We start from the raw sequence: 20,687 nt of genomic DNA, 5'->3' as shown, positions 1-20,687 counted from the left end.
GTTTTGTACAGTATGTACCTGTATGCTGATAAAGACAGTCATATAAAATATTTTGTAGTTAGGAAGAAAAACACATTGCAGACTGTTTATAAAGGAAATCGATTTTTCATACAGCTTTAACTTAACTTACAATCACAACAGGGGTGACGCTATTATGTTTTTCAGTTATTTCTTCTTTCATTGCAACCATCTTGCATTTTATACAGCATAATCAACCTATGTTTAAATGAAATTATTCAACAGATTCCTTATTTCGAGCAAGCTGGACAAGCGTTCATTCGGGATGTCGCATCAACTTCAGTCATGTATTTCTTTCCCAGAGGGGAGATCATCCAGTACAGTGAAACTATTACCAGAGAACTATTTTGCATTCGAAAAGGGACTTGCCAGGTTTGTATGAAAGAGTTATGCTTGTGTTAATAATGTGTATTCACATTATACAGTTACTCCCCCCTCCCACCATTCGTTTTTGTTTTTACAAGTAAATCCTTTGATTTGATTTTCAAGATTCTAAATGATGACTTGTCTGAAATTGTTGGACTCTACGGTGAAGGAATGTATTTCGGGGAGGTAATATTTGCAAAGACATTTCCTCAAGCAAGGTTTTGATTGACTACTTTTATTCATATTTGGAATGTTACATTGAATACTCGTTGGATCTAATTTCAGGCTGGATTTTTGTTTGGAAAACAAGCTACAATGACCGTCCGTGCAAAGACTCATTGTGAGATATTAGTGATCGATTTCGACAAAATGAAATCTGTTCTGGAGAGATACCCGGTCATTGAAAGGTACATCTATTTTAACACTTGGAGCTCTAGTTTCAGTTGGTGTTAAGGCGGCGCCAGTGTCAAACGCACGTTAGTTTGACATTTCGTCATGTAAAAACTGGAGCAATGGCAATTTCAAGCCCTAAAGCCAGGTTCGGTAATTGACCTGTCTTATATCAGCTCGCTTGCGCTCAGTTGGGAGGGTAGACATATTTGAGGTATGTCCTTAAAAACATGATCCAAAGTGCTAATTTCAGGCAGCGCTGATAGGGATTTTAAGACCAACCAAAAGCTGGTTTTAGCGGTAACGCAGGTTGTTATGGGATGCATTTTGAAGGCGGAAACAGCCAATCAGCCGTAACTCACACTGCCCATATTGCGCCTGGAACAAGAGTAGCCTTTATACTTCGTATTTAGAAACATGAAAAATACATGTTTCTTCCCATTTCGTTAATTTGGTTAAAAACCAAGCATAACCTCCCCTGCTCTCAATGAAGGCTTTTTTTGTCCTGCCCAATGCAATAGCGAAGTAGTTAAGACTGTCGATAAGTGTTTGGCTCCTGAGACCGTTTGGAAATAAATCTTAATCACCTAAACTTTATTAATATATCAAGTTTGAGAGGAGTAAAACAGTGAGCTGATATTCGCTTTTTATCTATACATTGTAGGCAGACCCACATTATTTTTGCCATGCAGGTCCCGTTTTGGACGTGCTTAAAACACTCCATGATGTAGGCTACGTGTCCATAAGCCATTTAACAAGCTATAACGGACTAACATTGGAATTGGAGTTGATTCCAAGGCAATACATAAAAGGCCGTAAACACAACTTGAAGCAACCACATGTTCTGCCATGGATCATGTTCTGATTGGCCGGTGAGAGGCCAAGCCTCGACACACCCACAGCTTGTTTATTCATCAAAACCCTACGCTTTTGCATCAACTCCAGCAAGTGCGCCTATAAATGTGATAGTTAAAATAGCACAAATATTTCAGACACACCCCTGAACCTATAGCACTACCGCCTACGCTTAGATTTACCATTGTGTTAAATAGAGTCCATAATATTCATTGTCATAAGAATTGTCAAATGTCATAAGAGATTTCCTGTTAAGATGTTTATGCACACACGTTATAAATGCCATATACTGGTAGAGAAACAGAGATTGAGTGAATTATATAATGCAAATCATGATTTCTGATATTGTTTCCTTCTAGCCAAATTACAGAATTGCAATCAACACCAGAGTATTACCACACTTTACTGCAAAGCGTTGAAGAAATTATGAAGTCTGACGAACAGGATGATGACACACTAAAGAAGAAAGATGCCTCGTTGACATATCAAGGTCGTCGATATGCCAAGAAGTCAAAGTGTTGTAAGTTTTCCCTTCACCATGTCTGCATACAATATGTGCCTCTGTTATTCAATTACTAGGAAAAACTAAACATACAACGGATTGTAGATATTGAGGACTTTGGAAACTTCCCAATCTATGCTGGAGCAGAGGAAGAAACTGTTGAGGAAAAACTTCTGAAACTGAGCAAAACCAAACTGATACCTCCCACACCAAGGTATGCAGAAAACTGCTCAGGCTTGTGAAACTTGTCACTGTCAAACCATCCACATTTCATAATAAAAAACCACAATATAATGAGCATTTACATAAACATTTACATCTAGTTCGTTTTTTTGCTCCAAGAGACAAATTACAGTGCATTCGGAAAAGTATTCAGACCCCCTGATTTTTTCCTACATTTTGTTACGTTACAGCCTTATTCTAAAATTGATTAAATAAATAAAAAAATCTTCATCAATCTACACACAATACCCCATAATGACATGGCGAAAACAGGTTGTTAGAAATGTACATAAGTATTCAGACCCTTTGCTATGAAATTCGAAATTGAGCTCAGGTGCATCCTGTTTGCATTGATCATCTTTGAGATGTTTCTACAACTTGATTGTAGTCCACCTGTGGTAAATTAAATTGATTGGACATGATTTGGAAAGGCACACATCTGTCAATATAAGGTCCCACAGTTGACAGTGCATGTCAGAGCAAAAAACAAGCCATGGGGTCGAAGGAATTGTCTGTAGAGCTCCGAGACAGGACTGTGTCGAGGCACAGATCTGGGGAATGGTACCTAAACATTTCTGCAGCATTGAAGGTCCCCAAGAACATAGTGACCACCGTCATTCTTAAATGGAAGAAGTTTGGAACCACCAAGACTCTTCCTAGAGCTGGCTGACCTGCCAAACTGAGCAATCGTGGGAGAACGGCTATGTTCAGGGAGGTGACTAATAACCCAATGGTCACTCTGACAGAGCTCCAGTGTTCCTCTGTGGAGATGGGAGAATCTTACAGAACGACAACCATCTCTGCAGCACTCAACCAATCAGGCCTTTATGATAGAGTGACCATTTGGAAGCCACTCCTCAGTAAAGGGCACATGACAGCACAGTTGGAGTTTGCCGAAAGGCACCTAAAGACTCTCAGATCATGATAAACAATATTCTCTGGTCTGATTAAACCAAGATTGAACACTTTGGCCTGAATGCCAAGCGTCACATCTGGAAGAAACCTGGCACCATCCCTACGGTCAAGCATGGTGGTGGCAGCAACATGCTGTGGGGATGTTTTTCAGCGGCAGGGACTGGGAGACTAGTCAGGATCGAGGGAAAGATGAACGGAGCAAAGTACAGAGAGATCCTTGATGAAAACCTGCTCTCAGACTGGGGCGAAGGTTCACCTTCTAACAGGACAACGACCCTAATCACACAGCCAAGACAACACAGAAGTGGCTTCGGGACAAGTTTCTGAATGTCCATGAGTGGCCCAGCCGGAGCCCGGACTTGAAACCGATCGAACATCTCTGGAGAGACTTGAAAATAGCTGTGCAGCGACACTCCCCATCCAACCTGACAGAGCTTGAGAGGATCTGCCGAGATGAATGGGAGAAATTCCCCAAATACAGGTGTGCTAAGCTTGTTGCGTCATACCCAGGAAGACTTGAGGCTGTAATCGCTGCCAAACATACGTAAACAAAGTACTGAGTAAAGGGTCTGAATACTTATGTAAATGTTATGTTTCAGATTTCTTTTTTTATACATTTGCAAAAAATTCTAGAAAACTGTTTTTGCTTTGTCATTATAAGATATTGTGTGTAGATTGATGAGGAAAATAAATATTTAATACATTTTGAAATAAGGCTGTAACCTAACTAAATTTGGAAAAAGTCAAGGGGTCTGAATACTTTCCGAATGCACTGAACGTCTGTAACAAATTAATCAAATCAAATTGTATTTGTCACGTGCGCCGAATACAACAGGTGTAGATCTTAACGTGACATGCTTACTTACAAGCCCTTAACCCACAATGCAGTTCAGGAAATATAGGTAATCAAATATTTACTAAATAAACGAAAGTAAATTAAAAATAGTGTGAGAAGTTATTCAAGTATCAACCTCTCTTTTTTTTTAGAACTGCGCAAGAGAGATTAGCAGAGTTTTTCTTCAGATCCTGTCCTTCAGTGTATATAATGCTTAATGTTTCATTGAGACAAACTGACAGACAGTGTGTTCTAAATGACTTGAAATAATAATATGTTATGGGACTTAATGACAGTGTAATGAAGGGTGCTATAAACTATGACACTGCTCTGTAATGAAAATGTTGTATTTTTTTTCTTCTAGATATAGGGGTGCCATTTTGCCTAACAATCCACTCTACATCCGATGGGAATGTTTCCGATTTGTTTTGGCCATAACGGTCAGCATCAATAGCTCTCTTCTTTTTGCTTTTCTCCACTACAAAAAGGAACTCTGGATTTTGTCATACATTCTGGGCCTTTTTTGCTGGATTGACATGTATATCCGTTTGCATGTTGCTTTTTACAAGGACAGTCTCAGAGTGGACACGCTAGAAACGGCAAAACACTATGTGAAGACAAGCTTTCTAATAGATCTCATCAGCTGTTTTCCCTGGGAAGTTATTGGCTGGATGGTGGTTTCCCCTTTTGATGAGAATGGATTTTACTCCAACAGTGAAGCGCTGCACCTATATGCATATCTCAGAGCCCCACATCTTCTCCAGTTATATCGGATTCCTCTTGCATTTTCATTCTGGCAATCAGGGATTGCAACCGAAAAGACGATTGTCACATTTGCTAAATTCTTTCTGTATTGCGTCCTTTTTCTTCACTTAAGCACTTGCATCGTTTTTGCAATTGTATGCCCTCCAGCAGACTTGTTTGGTGACACAACCAATTACTTATTGCCTATGATAAAGCACAACTGTTCATCACAATCCTGGGTGTATCACATGGACTACACTTTTAACGTAGTGTATGGTAGGTTCTAACTCAACTAGTGTGTTTTACTGCTACTATTGTTGTACTACTATCTTAACCATATACAGTACCAGTCAAAAGTTTGGACACAGAATGCCAAGAGTGTACAAAGCTGTCATCAAGGCAAAGGGTGGTAACTTTGAAGAATCTAAAATATATTTAGATTTGTTTAACACTTTTTTGGTTACTACGTGATTCTATATGTGTTATTTCATAGGTTTGATGTCTTCATTATTATTCTACAATGTAGAAAATAGTACAAATAAAGAAAAACCCTTGAATGAGTAGGTGTGTCCAAGCTTTTGACTGGTACTGTATAATATCATTAAATTACACTACAACATAAGTTATCAAAAATATTTTTTATGGAAAGTGTGTAACTTACTTGAGAACTTTGTATTGTCATGGAAAACTCTTCTTCCCCTCAGAAACGGCCACCTTCACAGAACTGTATTCCATAAGTTTATACTTTGCAACTGCAACTCTCAGTGGTGTAGGCTATGGTGATATACATCCTTATCTAACCTCTATGGTAAGGTTATTCAAATTACAAACAGTTTTTAGGATCAATGAAGTCATAAACAACTCAAGATTACAGCAATATATATATTTTTAAAGCTACTGTAAAAGGTTTATACGGTTATTATTAAATGTACAGTATTTGAAAGTAATTGTATAGTTTTTTTTGTGTGTGTCTTTGCAGAAAATTACCATGGTCTTCATAATGGTGTCTGGAGCATTGTATTGTGGTTATGTGGCTGGTACATTTGCTGCTATGTTAGCCAATGCAGATGCTACAAGGGCAGCTTTTACTGAGAAAAAGGAAAGCATACAACTATTCTTGAAGGTAAGGTTTTTATTTTTGTAGATGTGATATCTGTTGCTTACCTGTTGTATGTTTGAGGTCTCATTATGTGCAATTCTCTGCCTTAGAGTCAGAACATTACAGGGGATCTATATCACAATACTGTGAACTTCTATGCTTTCAAATGGATAAGAACGAAAGGAATAGACCAAGACACACTGTTTGAGTATTTGCCATCATCTCTGCTCGGAGATATATCTACCATTATCTACTCTGACCTTATTGCAAAGGTACATTTATCAATTGATATATTTATCAGCTTAGACTACCTTGATTTAATGTTGTGACTAAAGTAAATATACCGATATACACTTGTATTATTGTTTAATTTTAGGCATTTGGACTTGATATCAAGAGGAAGCAGCGAAGGAACTCAGTGGCACAACATTTATCCCCACTCGAGAGAACATTATCTGGAAAGCTTGATGTAAAATTATTTCTATTTTTTCTAGCTCATAAATATTTTCTTCAAATCTTTTCTTCAAAATGTATTCTGGAAGATAAGTTTCTTTTTGTTCTGCCAACTCTACAGGGACCTTTTTTTCACCAAATACTGAGGAAAGAGAGTGTGGACCAATTGGAAACAGATGGAGGATTCATTCGGTTACTAGCTAGACAGATTCGACCGTGCCTTTACAGAGCTAATGACCTGATATGCAAAAGAAATGACTTTGGATCTGAGGTGTGGCAAACAGCCCTGCTGTGTTAAGGTTTCTATTTTCTATGACAGCAGGATTCAAGCCTAATGACAGAAAGGATGTACATGAGAATGTTGCTGTTGCTCTCTTCACCATTTTTGTTTTTACTAACTTTTTTTCCCCTTAGATGTATTTCATTGAAAAGGGAGAAGTAGAAGTCTTGTCACAGGACGAGTTGACTGTTATCATCAAACTGAATGCGGGACAATACTTTGGAGAAGGAAGCCTTCTGTTTGCAGAACCTCGTGCAACCACAATAAGGCATGATATTTTCTCTCATTTAAACAAAATGATGTGTCTCTGATTAAGTACATTTCAGATTGTAGCATTGTATATGTCTTGTAACAAACTGTATTATACTGTTTTCTTGTGCATCCCAGGGCTGCCACAAATTGTGATCTGTATGTCCTCTCCAAGAAAAGCCTTGATGAAACTGTCAAATACTATCCAGACATTTGCAAACAGATAAAGAAAGCTGCAGAAACGAAACGTGAACAGCTACTGCAAAGAACAATGGACATGTCAAAAGTTCAGAAGAATGTTTCAGCAACTGACATACTTATGAATGACACAGGATGTAAGTTGGCTGGCATTACTTCAGAAATGTTGCTATATTCATGTGTTGATGAAATAGAAAGTCCGGCAAAAGCAAATCTATGTAACTTTTATAAGTATTGTATTTATACTGAGGCACCCTACCACACATTTTTTAACTGCCCCACAAAAATGTTTTGGTGCCAACATTGCTTTTTTAAATCTTTCAAATTATAGGAAAAGGCTTGGCTTAGCTCTCTGGTGTAGTATTGCTGTAGCAAACATATTTATTATAATTGTAGCTTTTATGGGTTGCATCATTTATACATGAGCCATTTGTTTCTTCCATCAGATATAAAGCTTTACAAGCAATGCATGGCAGAAGAGGAAAATAAAGCAAAGTTTAAAGACTTCCCATTTCATGTCCGAATTAAGACGAGCATCACTCAATTCTTGATCAGTTTTCTGTTGAACGTCATCAGAATCCACAACACAACAATCAATCCGGAGAGCACAGTACGTGTTGTGTATCAGTACACATCTTGCCTTCTGATCATCATTCTGTTTTGGGCGATAACATATATGGTAGGTGGTACGCATTGTTCTCGGAATTAGTATTCGTTGTCGCATAATGGTTCGCTATATCCATTAGTGGAGTTCTGCCTATTGTATTATTGACCTCAAGGTAAAATATCATATAATAATAATCTGTATGAATATTCGTGTTGGGACACTTGAGTTGTAAGTAGTATAAGAAAATATGAATCATTGATTTCCCTTAATTTCAGCCATCTGTGTTCGATCTTGACCGAGGCATCTTTTTGTTGACAATGATTATCGAATATATTCAAATGATTGAGGTGAGAGTCGCAGCTCACGAATGTGTCAATAATCTAAATAACCACCTTAGGGTCCTTTCAGTCTGTTGATACATTGTGTTTCCATAAATTGTAATGTACACTACACCCACTTTTTTGTTTTAACCTTGTTGTATTAAGCCTGCCTCAATATGCAAATATCCTTCAGAACGGATTTGTTTTTCGGTCTATGCGTGTGATTACATAGAAAATGTTATTTTTCTTTCAGATCATTTTGAAATTTCATATTTGCTTCTATGATGAAAGTGGATCATACATCTCAGACTACAGATCTGTGTCACTGAGCTATATGACGAGGAAAGTGGGATACATTTATGATGTCATATGCTCATTCCCATATGCGTTTACAATTTTGCACCTCATGAATCAAGTGTCACCGACAGCATTTCTGCCCATAATAGTATATGTTCGCACTTTTCATCTACTCCGGATTCTGACTGTACTTGTCTTCATGCACAAGGAGGAGCAATCCATCATAACTAAGTATATGCACTATGTTTTTGTTAAATTTAGCATGTTCTCAATGCTGTTTTTACCAGTATGTGTTTAAACAGTTGTGTGATACAATTTCCCACTGTCAAGTTGTTGTTGATTGGTGTTATCGCCAGTCTTTTGCCTCTAATCTATTTTCTCTTCTCTTCTTTTACATTGACAGCTTGCTTGCCATACGAATCATCAAGTACTTGGTCCATGCAATCCTGTTTGTCCACTGTACCGCAGTTTTATTTCTTTTATTTGCTTTGTATGGTGGCATTAATTCGTGGGTTGTCAACACAGGTAAGGTCAGCTAAAATGGATAAGGCATGATGAATGATTAAATTCGTTTTGGTAATGAAAATAAATAAATGAATATAATGAATGTATTAATTACAATACATTAGACTTTTGACAGGGCTTTTAGTATGACATATGCAACATTTCAGAGTTTCTAAATATGTAAACACTAGATGTATTTGTGTTGTTTTAATGTTTTGTTTTTACAGAAGTGTTTTACCTCCCTGATATTTACACCTACTCCGTATATTGGACTTTAGCAACTTACACAACAACAGGCTATGGTGATATCCGTGCAGTGACATACAGAGAAATGTTATTCTCCATTTTGATAATGATTCTTTCCAAGATGCAAGTCAGTTATAATATGGGACTTCTCTCATCCACTCAAACAAACAAGCAATCTCTTCAAGTGGCGTATGAAGAGAAGCTGCAGGTATTAACAAAATACTCAGACTAGAATTTAAGTAACTTTCTCATGCAGGTATTAACAAAAATACTCAGAATATAATTTAACTTTTTCATAGTCAACTTTTGATTTATTGCTATTCAGTCTTCAAAAGCTGAAAATGAGGTACTGTTGCGAGATAACTATGAATTTGAGTAACTCATTTTCTTTCTGTTCCCATTTTAATGCAGGCAGTCCAAAACTACATGATGGATGAAAACATTCCGTCAGCGCTGAAAAATCGCGTAATCCGATTCTACAATTACCGATGGACACGCACCAAAGGAATAGATTCAGAAGAATTGTTCAAAGATACACCTCATTGTATGAAAGTTGAAATTTTCTCAAGGTAACTAGCAAGCCATCAATACTAATGTCTGCAACTGCTTAGTGATGAAATGTTAAACTGTTACATACTGTACCAAACTACTGCTTCATTTGACGAATGATGTGTACAAAGACCATGTAGCATGGGATTATAAAGCCCTGTATTATTTTCTCACCATTTTAGAATAAGCGTGAATCTACTGAAGAAAAATCAGCTCTTCACTCACCTCTCAGAAACATTCCTGCGACACTTGGCAACGAAAATGTTGTTGAAAAGCTACACCTCTGGTAAATATCACGGGGCTGAATACTAACTTGAAATTCACCTGCATAACTTCACATTGTGCGCTAGTAATCTGCAGGGTGTATGGTCGGCCCATTTCATTTTCTATGGACTTCATTAACTAAAATTCTGCACCTAACCACTTCTGATGAATAATCTGACAGTGTGTACATTACCACATTAGTTATTCACAAGTATTGTGAGTGGGGAACAGTGTATACTTTTCGGTGTACATGTTGAAATGCGATCTCTTCTAGGGGAATACATCAGTAGAAGGGGAGACTCTGGCCGTGGGATGTTGCTGATCCTGATCGGTAAGGTGAAACTTTGCTCGTGGAGAACTGGAAAAGAGGCCGTTGAGTATCTTACCACTGGAGCCGCCTTGGGAGTCGACATGCTGCTGAAATCCAAGTTGTGCAGATACACTGCCGTTGCTGATAACTATGTGGATATATTTTTCCTGTCGAAAGAGCACTTTGAAGAAGTTGGGTCGTATTACCCAGATGTCATGAATAAGCTGCTGAAGAGAGCCTCAAACGTTATCAACATGTACTAACTGACTAGGTACCCCCTTTCCCTACTAAGGTATACAGGCTGGTCACAATATGATCAATAGCAGGAAAGATCAAATGTGAACTCCTTTGTAATTCTGTTTACAGTTTTTTTTTGTGACCAAAGATGACTTGTTGACTGAAAAAAACATTGTCTCGGTAAATGTACTATTATAGAATATCTATTTATATCCGTCTAAGTAAAGAATCTAGATGTATAGAAATAATTGACCAAATAAATGTGTCCCAACTGTTTTAAATATGCATGAACCCAATGTGAATAAAGTGTACTTATTGTTTAACTGTATTGCTTCAATATATATTCATTGAAGTAAATTAATGAAGAATGACTTAAGTGTTTTTATTCTTTATTTGCCTGAAAAAAAAACAGCACTCCGGAGCTATGGCCCTTAGGAAAGTAGGGGGTGATGGGAGCATTTGTAGTTCTCTTCTTGAACAGCAGAGGGCCCAATTGATTCATACAAGTTACACTTAGCCACGTGTGCCTTTTTGTTTGTAGAGGTCATTTCAATGTTCGGCTCTTAGAACCTATAGCCAACACCTAGATGATCTAGTTTGTCGTGCATTTTAATGGTTAAATAAAGGTGAAATACATTTTAAAAAATGGTGTGATTTCCTGCCAATAATCCCCAGATTCCATAAACATAACATTGCAGTGAATTACTATTTTTTGGGGGGCATTTCAATAGGCATTTTTAATTTCACATCTCTGGATGAAGCATGGACATTCGAAAAGAAATACATATTCTGTACATTTACCATTTGTTTATCAGTATTATGTATTGTCAACTATATTGTTCAGCATCTCCACAGGACAGTCCACAAAAATAAAGATAAACTTGATATCTTCTTACACTGAACAGAAATATAAACGCATCGTGTAAAGTGTTGGTCCCATGTTTCATGAGCTGAAATAAAAGATCACAGAAATGTTCCATATCCACAAAAAGCTTATTTCTCTTAAATTTTGACCACAAATTAGTTTACATTCCTGTTTGTGAGCATTTCTCCTTTGCCAAAATAATCCATCCACCTGACAGGTGTGGCCTATCAAGAAAGTTGATTAAACAACATGATCATTACACAGGTGCACCTTGTGCTGGGGACAATAAAAGGCCACCCTAAAATGTGCAGTTTTCTAAGACAACACAATGCCACGGAGGTCTCAAGTTTTGAGGGAGTGTGCAATTGGCATGCTGACTGCAGGAATGTCAACCAGAGCTGTTGCCAGAGAACTGAATGTTCATTTCCCTACCATAAGCTGCCTCCAACGTCGTTTTAGAGAATTTGGCAGTACGTCCAACCGGCCTCACAACCCCAAACCATGTGCAACCACGCCAGCCCAGGACCTCCACATCCGGCTTCTTCCCCTGCGGAATCGTCTGAGACCAGCCACCCCGACAGCTGAAGAAACTGGGTTTTCACAACTGAAGAATTTCTGCGCAAAATGTAAGAAACCGTCTCAGGGAAGCTCATCTGCGTGCTCGTCGTCCTCACCAGGGTCTTGACCTGACTGCAGTTCGGCGTTGTAACCGACTTCAGTGGGCAAATGCTCACCTTCGATGTCCACTGGAATGATAGAGAAGCGTGCTCTTCACGGATTAATCCTGGTTTCAACTGTACCTGGTTTCAACTGTACCGGGCAAATGGCAGACAGCGTGTACAGAGTGTGAACAGAGTGCCCCATGGTGGTGGTGGGGTTATGGTATGGGAAGGCATAAGCTATGGACAACGAACACAATTGCATTTTATCGATGGCAATTTGAACGCACAGAGATTCCGTGACGAGATCCTGAGGCCCATTGTCATGTCATTCATCCACCACCATCACCTCATGTTTCAGCATGATAATGCATGGCCCCATGTCGCAAGAATCATTACACAATTCCTAGAAGCTGAAAATGTCCCAGTTCTTCCATGGCCTGCATACTCACCAGACTTGTCACCAATTGAGCATGTTTGGGATGCTCTGGATTGACGTGTACAACAGCGTGTTCAGTTCCCGGCAATATCCAGCAACTTGATCAACAGCTTGATCAACTCAATACGAAGGAGATTTTCGCACTGCATGAGGCAAATGAGGCAGCAGGTAGCCTAGTGTTTAGAGCGTTGGACTAGTAACTGAAAGGTTGCAAGATTGAATCCCAGAGCTGACAAGGTGAAAATCTGTTCTGCCCCTGAACAAGGCAGTTAACCCACTGTTCCTAGGCTGTCATTGTAAATAAGAATTTGTTCTTAACTGACTTGCCTAGTTAAATAAAGGTAAAAAAATATATAAAAATGGTGGTCAGACCAGATACTTAAGTTTTTTTTATGGTATCTGTTACCAACAGATTCATATCTCTATTCCCAGTCATCATGTGAAATCCATAGATTAGGGCCCTAATCAATTTGATTAAATTGACTGTAACTCAGTTAAATCTTTGAAATTGTTGCATGTTGCATTTATTTTTTTAGTTCAGTGTAAATTGATCTGTTCTTGACATTACTGAGGCTATTTCACTTCAAAGACTTTATATTTCATAATGATCATGACTGGTAAAGGATTTCAAGGAAAAATGCTGACTGGGAGAAAGAAAGACCATATCACCAGAGAAAGGCTACATTGTGGTGCTGCCATTGATGTGCGCTCTGGTTGATCTCTTAGCTTCTGAGTTGGGGTTTCCTACTCAGTCACCCACAGAACAGAATAAGATGAATAAGATAAATTGTTGCAGTTGCTAGGCTATATATTATCGCTGCAAATGGGTTGGTCAGTTGAACAGGCCTATTTTTTATTTGTTTAGAATCAAAAAGAATAGGCCATAATTGGGCCAAGAAGCTGTAAACATGTTATCTGGAGTTGTAAACATATTATCTGGAGTTGTAAACATGTTATCTGGAGTTGTAAACATATTATCTGGAGTTGTAAACATATTATCTGGATTTGTAAACATGTTATCTGGATTTGTAAACATGTTATCTGGAGTTGTAAACATATTATCTGGAGTTGTAAACATATTATCTGGAGTTGTAAACATGTTATCTGGAGTTGTAAACATATTATCTGGAGTTGTAAACATATTATCTGGATTTGTAAACATGTTATCTGGATTTGTAAACATGTTATCTGGATTTGTAAACATGTTATCTGGATTTGTAAACATGTTATCTGGAGTTGTAAACATATTATCTGGAGTTGTAAACATATTATCTGGAGTTGTAAACATGTTATCTGGAGTTGTAAACATATTATCTGCATTTGTAAACATATTATCTGGAGTTGTAAACATATTATCTGGAGTTGTAAACATATTATCTGGATTTGTAGCCGCTGTAAGGTTCAGCAATAGATGGTATGCTGGCTGACCAGTTTGTCCTACCCCGCCCAACTCCTCCACATTTGACCCATCAGTCACCCAACCTGACATTTCAGATCCATGTTGTTAGATCCCAACAGGGACTGGCGTACCCATTTACTATACATAATTGGCCCTGCAGGCTGATTGGCGCCCTGTCACTTTCAGACAATCACCAAACATGACTAGAGTAATCTGGGCTATATCAAAGCTACAACTTTGAGCGCCTGGGGGGGTTGTTTGTGTGGGTATGTGGAATTCATTAGAGAATGAACCAGCACCTCAGTTTAATTCAGATTCTGCATCAAATGCATTGAGCAGCTAATAGTCATACTAAAGCCTAGGGCTGCATTTAAAGGTTTTAAGGATGACAATTATTTAATACTTCATTGCGTAAAAATGTATTTAAAGAGTGACACGCGGCTGCCATGTCTCATCTCGTAGCATGAACTAGTTTGGAATGATTACCTGCATGTTTTATGTCACATAACAAGCACTCGCCCACATGGTATTACAACTTTAGAAGAGATGCTGATAGAACATGTAAATGTGATCAAGTCACAATACATTGTCTAAAAGACATACAGTATATCAGGCTCCCGAGTGGTGCAGTGGTCTTCCACGCTGCATCTCAGTACAAGATGCATCACTGCAGTACCTGGTTCAAATCCAGGCTGCATCACAACCAGCTGTGATTGGGAGTCCTGTAGGGCGGTGCAGTTGGACCAGCGTTGGCCGGGGTAGGCCGTCATTATAAATAAGAATTTGTTCTTAACTGACTTGCTTGGTTAAATGTAAAAAATATAACTTATCACACAAGGCATGTTGCTGTGTATAGAAAACGGTTTAGCACATGGGGCCCTTATGTTAGAGGTAACATTACTTCAGCGGATGTGTAGATGGTAGAGACATTTATCACATCTTGGATCACGCACAAAGTTTCTCTTCATCCCCTGATACTTTCAAAGTCCACTGAATGCAAGGAATAGTTAGGGCTCTTTATTGTGACGTAAAATGAAATGAAATGATACAGACTTGTAGAAGTGTTTTATTTCATTCATATTTCAATGAAACGGAACACATAACACAGGCTACTATTCTGCCTTGATTTTCACTATGCTGTCTGATTTCCCCCAACATACTGAGGAATGAAAACTGATGCAATTGCAGGTTAATTATGGGGAGTTTGTGACAATGATTTATTTGGAAATCTGCCATTAACAATAACACATCAGGTTTTTCTTCAGGCTTATTTATGCTCGTTGGAGACACATGCATCCAGATCCATTTCACTGCTTTATTGATTCAAGCTGATAAAAAAAATAAAAACAGGATTCCTATCACATGAGGACATATCCACATGACACAACAAACAAGAACCCAATACAGCCTCACAGACAAGCATTACAGTAGGCTCATGTTCACTGGAAGACACGAAACAGGGTCTACCATTATGGTGAACAGCACAGTAGACGTGGTAATACTGCTGCTCTCACCATTCAAATTAGATCACCCAAAGGAAGCAGAGAATCTTTACACACCGAGTGTGTGTTTGTGGAGATGGGGGATGAGTCATCAGCGGCACTGTCATGATTAATCTGATCCTTCCATCCCATTTGTTCCACCTTAACCTTTCCAACTGGTTTCTCTTGTTTCCTTCTCTTCACAACGGCTCACATTGTCCCAGAGTCACACAAACACATACAAGCACACACTCACATTCATCTTTGCTTTTCAACCGTAGTTCTCACTGATGAAGTGTTTCCCTTTTTTGAACCATTCCAGGCTAGTATGAGATAACTGACAGATCACCCTGAACACATATTTTATTGGATGCTAATGACAAACAAAATAGTTTGCTTTGTTGACCTCAACTCAAGCTTACTATCAACAGAGACAGTGACAGTTCACATGAGATCACATGCGCCAAATGCAACAGATTTCGACCTTACAGTGAAATGCTTACTTACAAGCCCTTAACCAACAATGCAGTTTAACGAAAAATACCTAAAAAATAAAGAAATAAAAGTTACAAGTAATTAAAGATTAGCAGTAAAAAAAACATTAGCGAGACTATATACATGGGGTACCGGTACAGAGTCAATGTGTGGGGGCACCAGTTAGTCGAGGTAATTGAAATAATATGTACATGTAGGTAGAGTTATTAAAGTGACTATGCATAGATAATAAACAGAGAGTAGCAGCAGCGTAAAAGAGGGGTTGGGCAATGCAAACAGTCTGGGTAGCCATTTGATTAGATGTTCAGGTGTCTTACAGCTTGGGGGTAGAAGCTGTTTAGAAGCCTCTTGGACCTAGACTTGGCGCTCCGGAACCACTTGCCGTGCGGTAGCAGAGAGAACAGTCTATGACTAGGGTGGCTGGAGTCTTTGACCATTTTTAGGGCCTTCCTCTGATACCACCTGGTATAGAGGTGCAGACAATTTCTTTCGCACTACACACTTCAGCACTCGGCGGTCCCGTTCTGTGAGCTTGTGTGGCCTACCACTTCACAGCTTAGCTGTTGTTGCTCTTAGATGTTTCCACTTCACAATGAGAGCACTTACAGTTGACTGGGGCAGCTCTAGAAGGGCAGACATTTTACAAACTGACTTTTTGGAAAGGTGGCAGCATTCCTATGATGATGCCATGTTGAAAGTCAATGAGCTCTTCAGTAAGGCCATTCTACTGCCAATGTTTGTCTATGGAGATTGCATGGCGGTGTGCTCTATTTCATACACCTGTCAGAAACGGGTGTGGCTGAAATAGCCCAATCCACTAATTTGAAGGGGTATACGCATACTTTTGGTGATGTAGTGTATCTCGAGAACGGGTTCAGAATATATGGATCAATGAAAGAATGGCATCTACAGTATGTATCTTCATCTCCGTTTTAGCACCAACTGGAAGATAAAAAAATAACTCTGATTTTGTAGATTATTTAGGCACATTTTAGGCTTAGGAAAGTACGTGTAAATCATAAAAAAACAGGTTTGGAGAGCCTTTACGCACAAAATATATTGATGAATAAAGAATACAATGGTTTGATTCATCCTGAAAGTTGTCATATTCAAGTTCAATCCATGAAATATTGGAAAGTAGAAAAAAGTTTACAATCATGGAACTGTATGACAACGATCCAGTCATTGTGAACCGTACTCCAGGCTCCAGTTTTAACCTGCTTTGTGTAGCTCCATAACTGATTAAAATACATGTCCTAAATGATGGCACAACGTTACTTACATGGACTTGACAGAGGAAAGAAAGGTAAACAGATTGGAATGGGATGATTGCAAAATGTAGGCTACAAATTGAAGGAAACTAACACAAAAGTAGCAGTTATAAATCAATGAGTATTACTGACAGTGGCTCCTGATAATGGCTAATATGTAACACGATACACATTTTTATGTAAAATGGAGAAAAGCCCGGGCATCGGCTATAATTAAAACATTCATCAACTTGGCAGGTTCAGCCCTACAGAAGCCTATAGATTGGTTGTCCAAATTTCATACACGCAAACTACGAGGGCACACAATAAAAATTCTGAATTTACGACACAGCTATTTATATCCTATTTCACTGTGGAAAACGAGCCACAATACATGTCAAGTTGATATGATTTTAGGTTTTCTTCCATATGGCTGGTTTCACATTCGTCTCCAGGGATCGTAAGGAAAAATCATCAATTGCTATGTGTATTTACAATCCCCTTCTCAAAACCGATTACTCATTTACATCCGCTGTTATTCATGTATAAATTACAGTGCATGAAGTACGCTGTTATTTCTATTGGGAAAAAATAAAGTAGATGCTTTTTCCACTTGGAAACGGCAGGTTCGCTCAACCTTATTCATGGTTTTCTGGAGTGTAAAGGTGGTGGAATTATGAGGGGAATTAGGTCAAGGTCAGAATACGGCTTATCTGTAGACACACCTCCGCCACACCTTCATTTCTTAGATCTTTACTCTGAACGAATATGCGTGCTTAACTTGGGCTGGAATCAGGGCCTTGATGAGAACTCTCCCAAAGGCCCTTCTCTCTCTCTCTCTGCTCATGGTGTTGTTAGAATCTGACTGTTTATTTTACCTCTCACAATGTGTGCATATTTTGTGAGGTTTGTTGTCATGGAGGCTTGTGCCCCTAGCATGCAAGTTACAAAACATTGCCCACTTGACTACGCTGTAAGATGTAGCTGAGCTCCTGGAGAATAAGAAGGGCACCAACTGTCATAGAGAGAAGAGGATTTACATGATGTGTGAAACAACAAAATACTAGCTAAATTCAATCATTCCTGTATTTTCAACGTTAATGAGTTTATACTCCTGAACCTCCAGCAAACACACACACACGTAACAATACGCTTCAACAACAGTATTATCTGAGAGGACTCTTCTTTCTTTCAGTACCCAAATCAGTGTGTGATGTTCCAAAATAACCATTCCTTACCCCAGGATACTTCAGAGGTGGCCTAGTGGTTACAGCGTTGGGCCAGTAAACGAAAGGTTGCTGGATCGAATCCCTGAGCTGACATGGTAAAAATCTGTCATTCTGTCCGTGAGCAAGGCAGCTACATCTTACTTACTGAAGATGTGGTTGTTGATTAAGTTAATCCCCATGCACCTCTCTGATTCAGAGGTGGTTGGGTTAAATGCAGAAGACACATTTCAGTTGTACAACTGACTAGGTATCCCTCTTGTGACTGTCCAGGAGAAAAAAGGAGCACTCTGTTGCTGCATAAATCTGATAGATTTATTGATGGGACAAGTAAACAATCGGCTTACATTTCGTCATGAATCGCCTTCATCGGAGCCTGTGTGATGCTATTTCACACTGGGAAAAGACGTGTGTTAGTGTTTACATGCATGTTGTAAATACTGTAATGTGAGTGATTGAATGGAGCCCCATGCCATCACATTGGACCAATTGTTTTCAATTGCTGGCCTTTTTGGCAGAGTTGCAAAGAAAAAGCCATATCTCAGACTGGCCAATAAAAAAAGATTGGCAAAAGAACACAGACACTGGACAGAGGAACTCTGCCTAGAAGGCCAGCAGCCCGGAGTCGCCTCTTCACTGTTGACGTTCAGACTGGTGTTTTGCGGGTACTATTTAATGAAGCTGCCAGTTGAGGACTTGTGAGATGTTTGATTCTCAAACTAGACACTCTTATGTACTTGTCCTCTTGCTTAGTTGTGCACCGGGGCCTCCCACTCCTCTTTCTATTCTGGTTAGAGACTGTTCTGTGAAGGGAGTAGTATACAGCGTTGTACGAGATCTTCAGTTTCTTGGCAATTTCTCGCATGGAATAGCCTTCATTTCTCAGAACAAGAGTAGACTGATGAGTTTCAGAAGAAAGGTCTTTGTTTCTGGCCATTTTGAGCCTGTAATTGAGCTCACAAATGCTGATGCTCCAGATATTCAACTAGTTTTAAGGCCAGTTTTATTGCTTCTTTAATCAGGACAACAGTTTTTAGCTGTGCTAATATAATTGCAAAAGGGTTTTCTAATGATCAATTAGCCTTTTAAAATAATAAACTTGGATTAGCTAACACAACGTGCCATTGGAACACAGAAGTGATGGTTGCTGATAATGGGCCTCTGTACGGCTATGTAGATATTCCATAAAAAATCTACCGTTTCCAGCTACAATAGTCATTTACAAAATTAACAATGTCTACACAGTATTTCTGATCGATTTGATGTTATTTTAATTGACAAAAATGTTGCTTTTCTTTCAAAAACAAGGCCATTTCTAAGTGACCCCAAACTTTTGAACGGTGGTGTATGAAGTGCTTATGTTCAATTGCATGGATTTTCTTCACTACTGGTTCCAGTTGAGTGTGAACAGGATATAATGGAAGAGAATGTAGTTGCGTGATCAGAAAGTGCCTCTAAACACTAATGTCACTAAATACTGAATGAGGTGTAGATCCATGTAGCCTGTTCTCTCTCCCTGTTTTTCAACAGGACAATGACTCAACACACCTCCAGGCCGTGTAAGGGCTATTTGACCAAGAAGGAGAGTGCTGCATCAGATGACCTGGCCTCCACAATCACCCGACCTCAACCCAATTAAGATGGTTTGGGATGAATTGGACTGCAGAGTGAAGGAAAAGCAGCCAACAAGTGCTCAACATATGTGGGTACTCCTTCAAGACTGTTGGAAAAGCATTCCAGGTGAAGCTGGTTGAGAGAATGCCAAGAGTGTGCAAAGCTGTCATAATGGCATAGGGTGGCTACTTTAAAGAATATAAAATATATTTTGATATGTTTAACACTTTTTTGGTTACTACATGATTCCATATGTGTTATCTCATTGTGTTGATGTCTTCACTATTATTCTACAATGTAGAAAATAGTAAAAATAAAGAAATACCCTGAATGAGTAGGTGTGTCCAGACTTTTGACTGGTGCTGTATTTATATTTAAATGTACTGTATGTAGTTCTGTCCTTGAGCTGTTCTTGTTTGTTAATGTTCTGTATTATATCATGTTTTATGTTTTTTGTGGACCCCAGAAGAGTAGCTGCTGGTTTCACAACAGATAATAGGATCCCAATAAAATGACAATAACAAATGTCATCTTAATAATTCATTAATGAAAATGGGATTAGGGATCATTGAGCAGCTTCTATTTGAAACAGCCTGGGTTGATATCTTTGCTTTATGCTGTTGATATTACAGCATCCTGCTCCATGTAAGGACAACACCATCCCTGGACATGTTACATCTCTTTACAACACCATCCCTGGACATGTTACATGTCTTTACAACACCATCCCTGGACATGTTACATGTCTCTACAACACCATCCCTGGACATGTTACATGTTACATGTCTTTACAACACCA

General features: G+C 38.8%; 1 protein-coding gene across 7 annotated transcripts in view; it reads left to right on the top strand.

Moving 5' to 3' along the window:
• Positions 1-11,099, top strand: part of cngk (cyclic nucleotide-gated potassium channel) — a 36,774-nt gene extending 25,675 nt beyond the window's left edge. For 4 of the 7 annotated variants that reach the window (XM_029699633.1, XM_029699632.1, XM_029699639.1 and 1 more), the window contains 21 exons: positions 244-390; positions 508-570; positions 670-791; positions 1,989-2,149; positions 2,237-2,345; positions 4,468-5,123; positions 5,552-5,655; positions 5,827-5,970; positions 6,057-6,218; positions 6,323-6,415; positions 6,521-6,670; positions 6,814-6,947; positions 7,067-7,263; positions 7,573-7,805; positions 8,009-8,080; positions 8,307-8,581; positions 8,754-8,875; positions 9,082-9,308; positions 9,512-9,669; positions 9,832-9,935; positions 10,188-11,099. In XM_029699633.1, coding sequence (XP_029555493.1) covers positions 244-390; positions 508-570; positions 670-791; positions 1,989-2,149; positions 2,237-2,345; positions 4,468-5,123; positions 5,552-5,655; positions 5,827-5,970; positions 6,057-6,218; positions 6,323-6,415; positions 6,521-6,670; positions 6,814-6,947; positions 7,067-7,263; positions 7,573-7,805; positions 8,009-8,080; positions 8,307-8,581; positions 8,754-8,875; positions 9,082-9,308; positions 9,512-9,669; positions 9,832-9,935; positions 10,188-10,486 — 3,732 coding nt within the window. In that variant the 3' untranslated portion in view covers positions 10,487-11,099. Of the gene's footprint in view, positions 1-243; positions 391-507; positions 571-669; positions 792-1,988; positions 2,150-2,236; positions 2,346-4,467; positions 5,124-5,551; positions 5,656-5,826; positions 5,971-6,056; positions 6,219-6,322; positions 6,416-6,520; positions 6,671-6,813; positions 6,948-7,066; positions 7,264-7,572; positions 7,806-8,008; positions 8,081-8,306; positions 8,582-8,753; positions 8,876-9,081; positions 9,309-9,511; positions 9,670-9,831; positions 9,936-10,187 lie in introns of those variants that run through there. The other 3 variants (XM_029699634.1, XM_029699636.1, XM_029699637.1) reach the window with 3 other exon arrangements.
• Positions 11,100-20,687: the final 9,588 nt, after the last annotated feature.

This window comes from Salmo trutta, chromosome 19 (assembly GCF_901001165.1).
Source record: "Salmo trutta chromosome 19, fSalTru1.1, whole genome shotgun sequence".
Lineage (NCBI taxonomy): Eukaryota > Metazoa > Chordata > Actinopteri > Salmoniformes > Salmonidae > Salmo > Salmo trutta.
The sequence above is the reverse complement of the archived record's forward strand: the minus strand, read 5'-3'. Positions and strand labels throughout refer to the sequence as shown.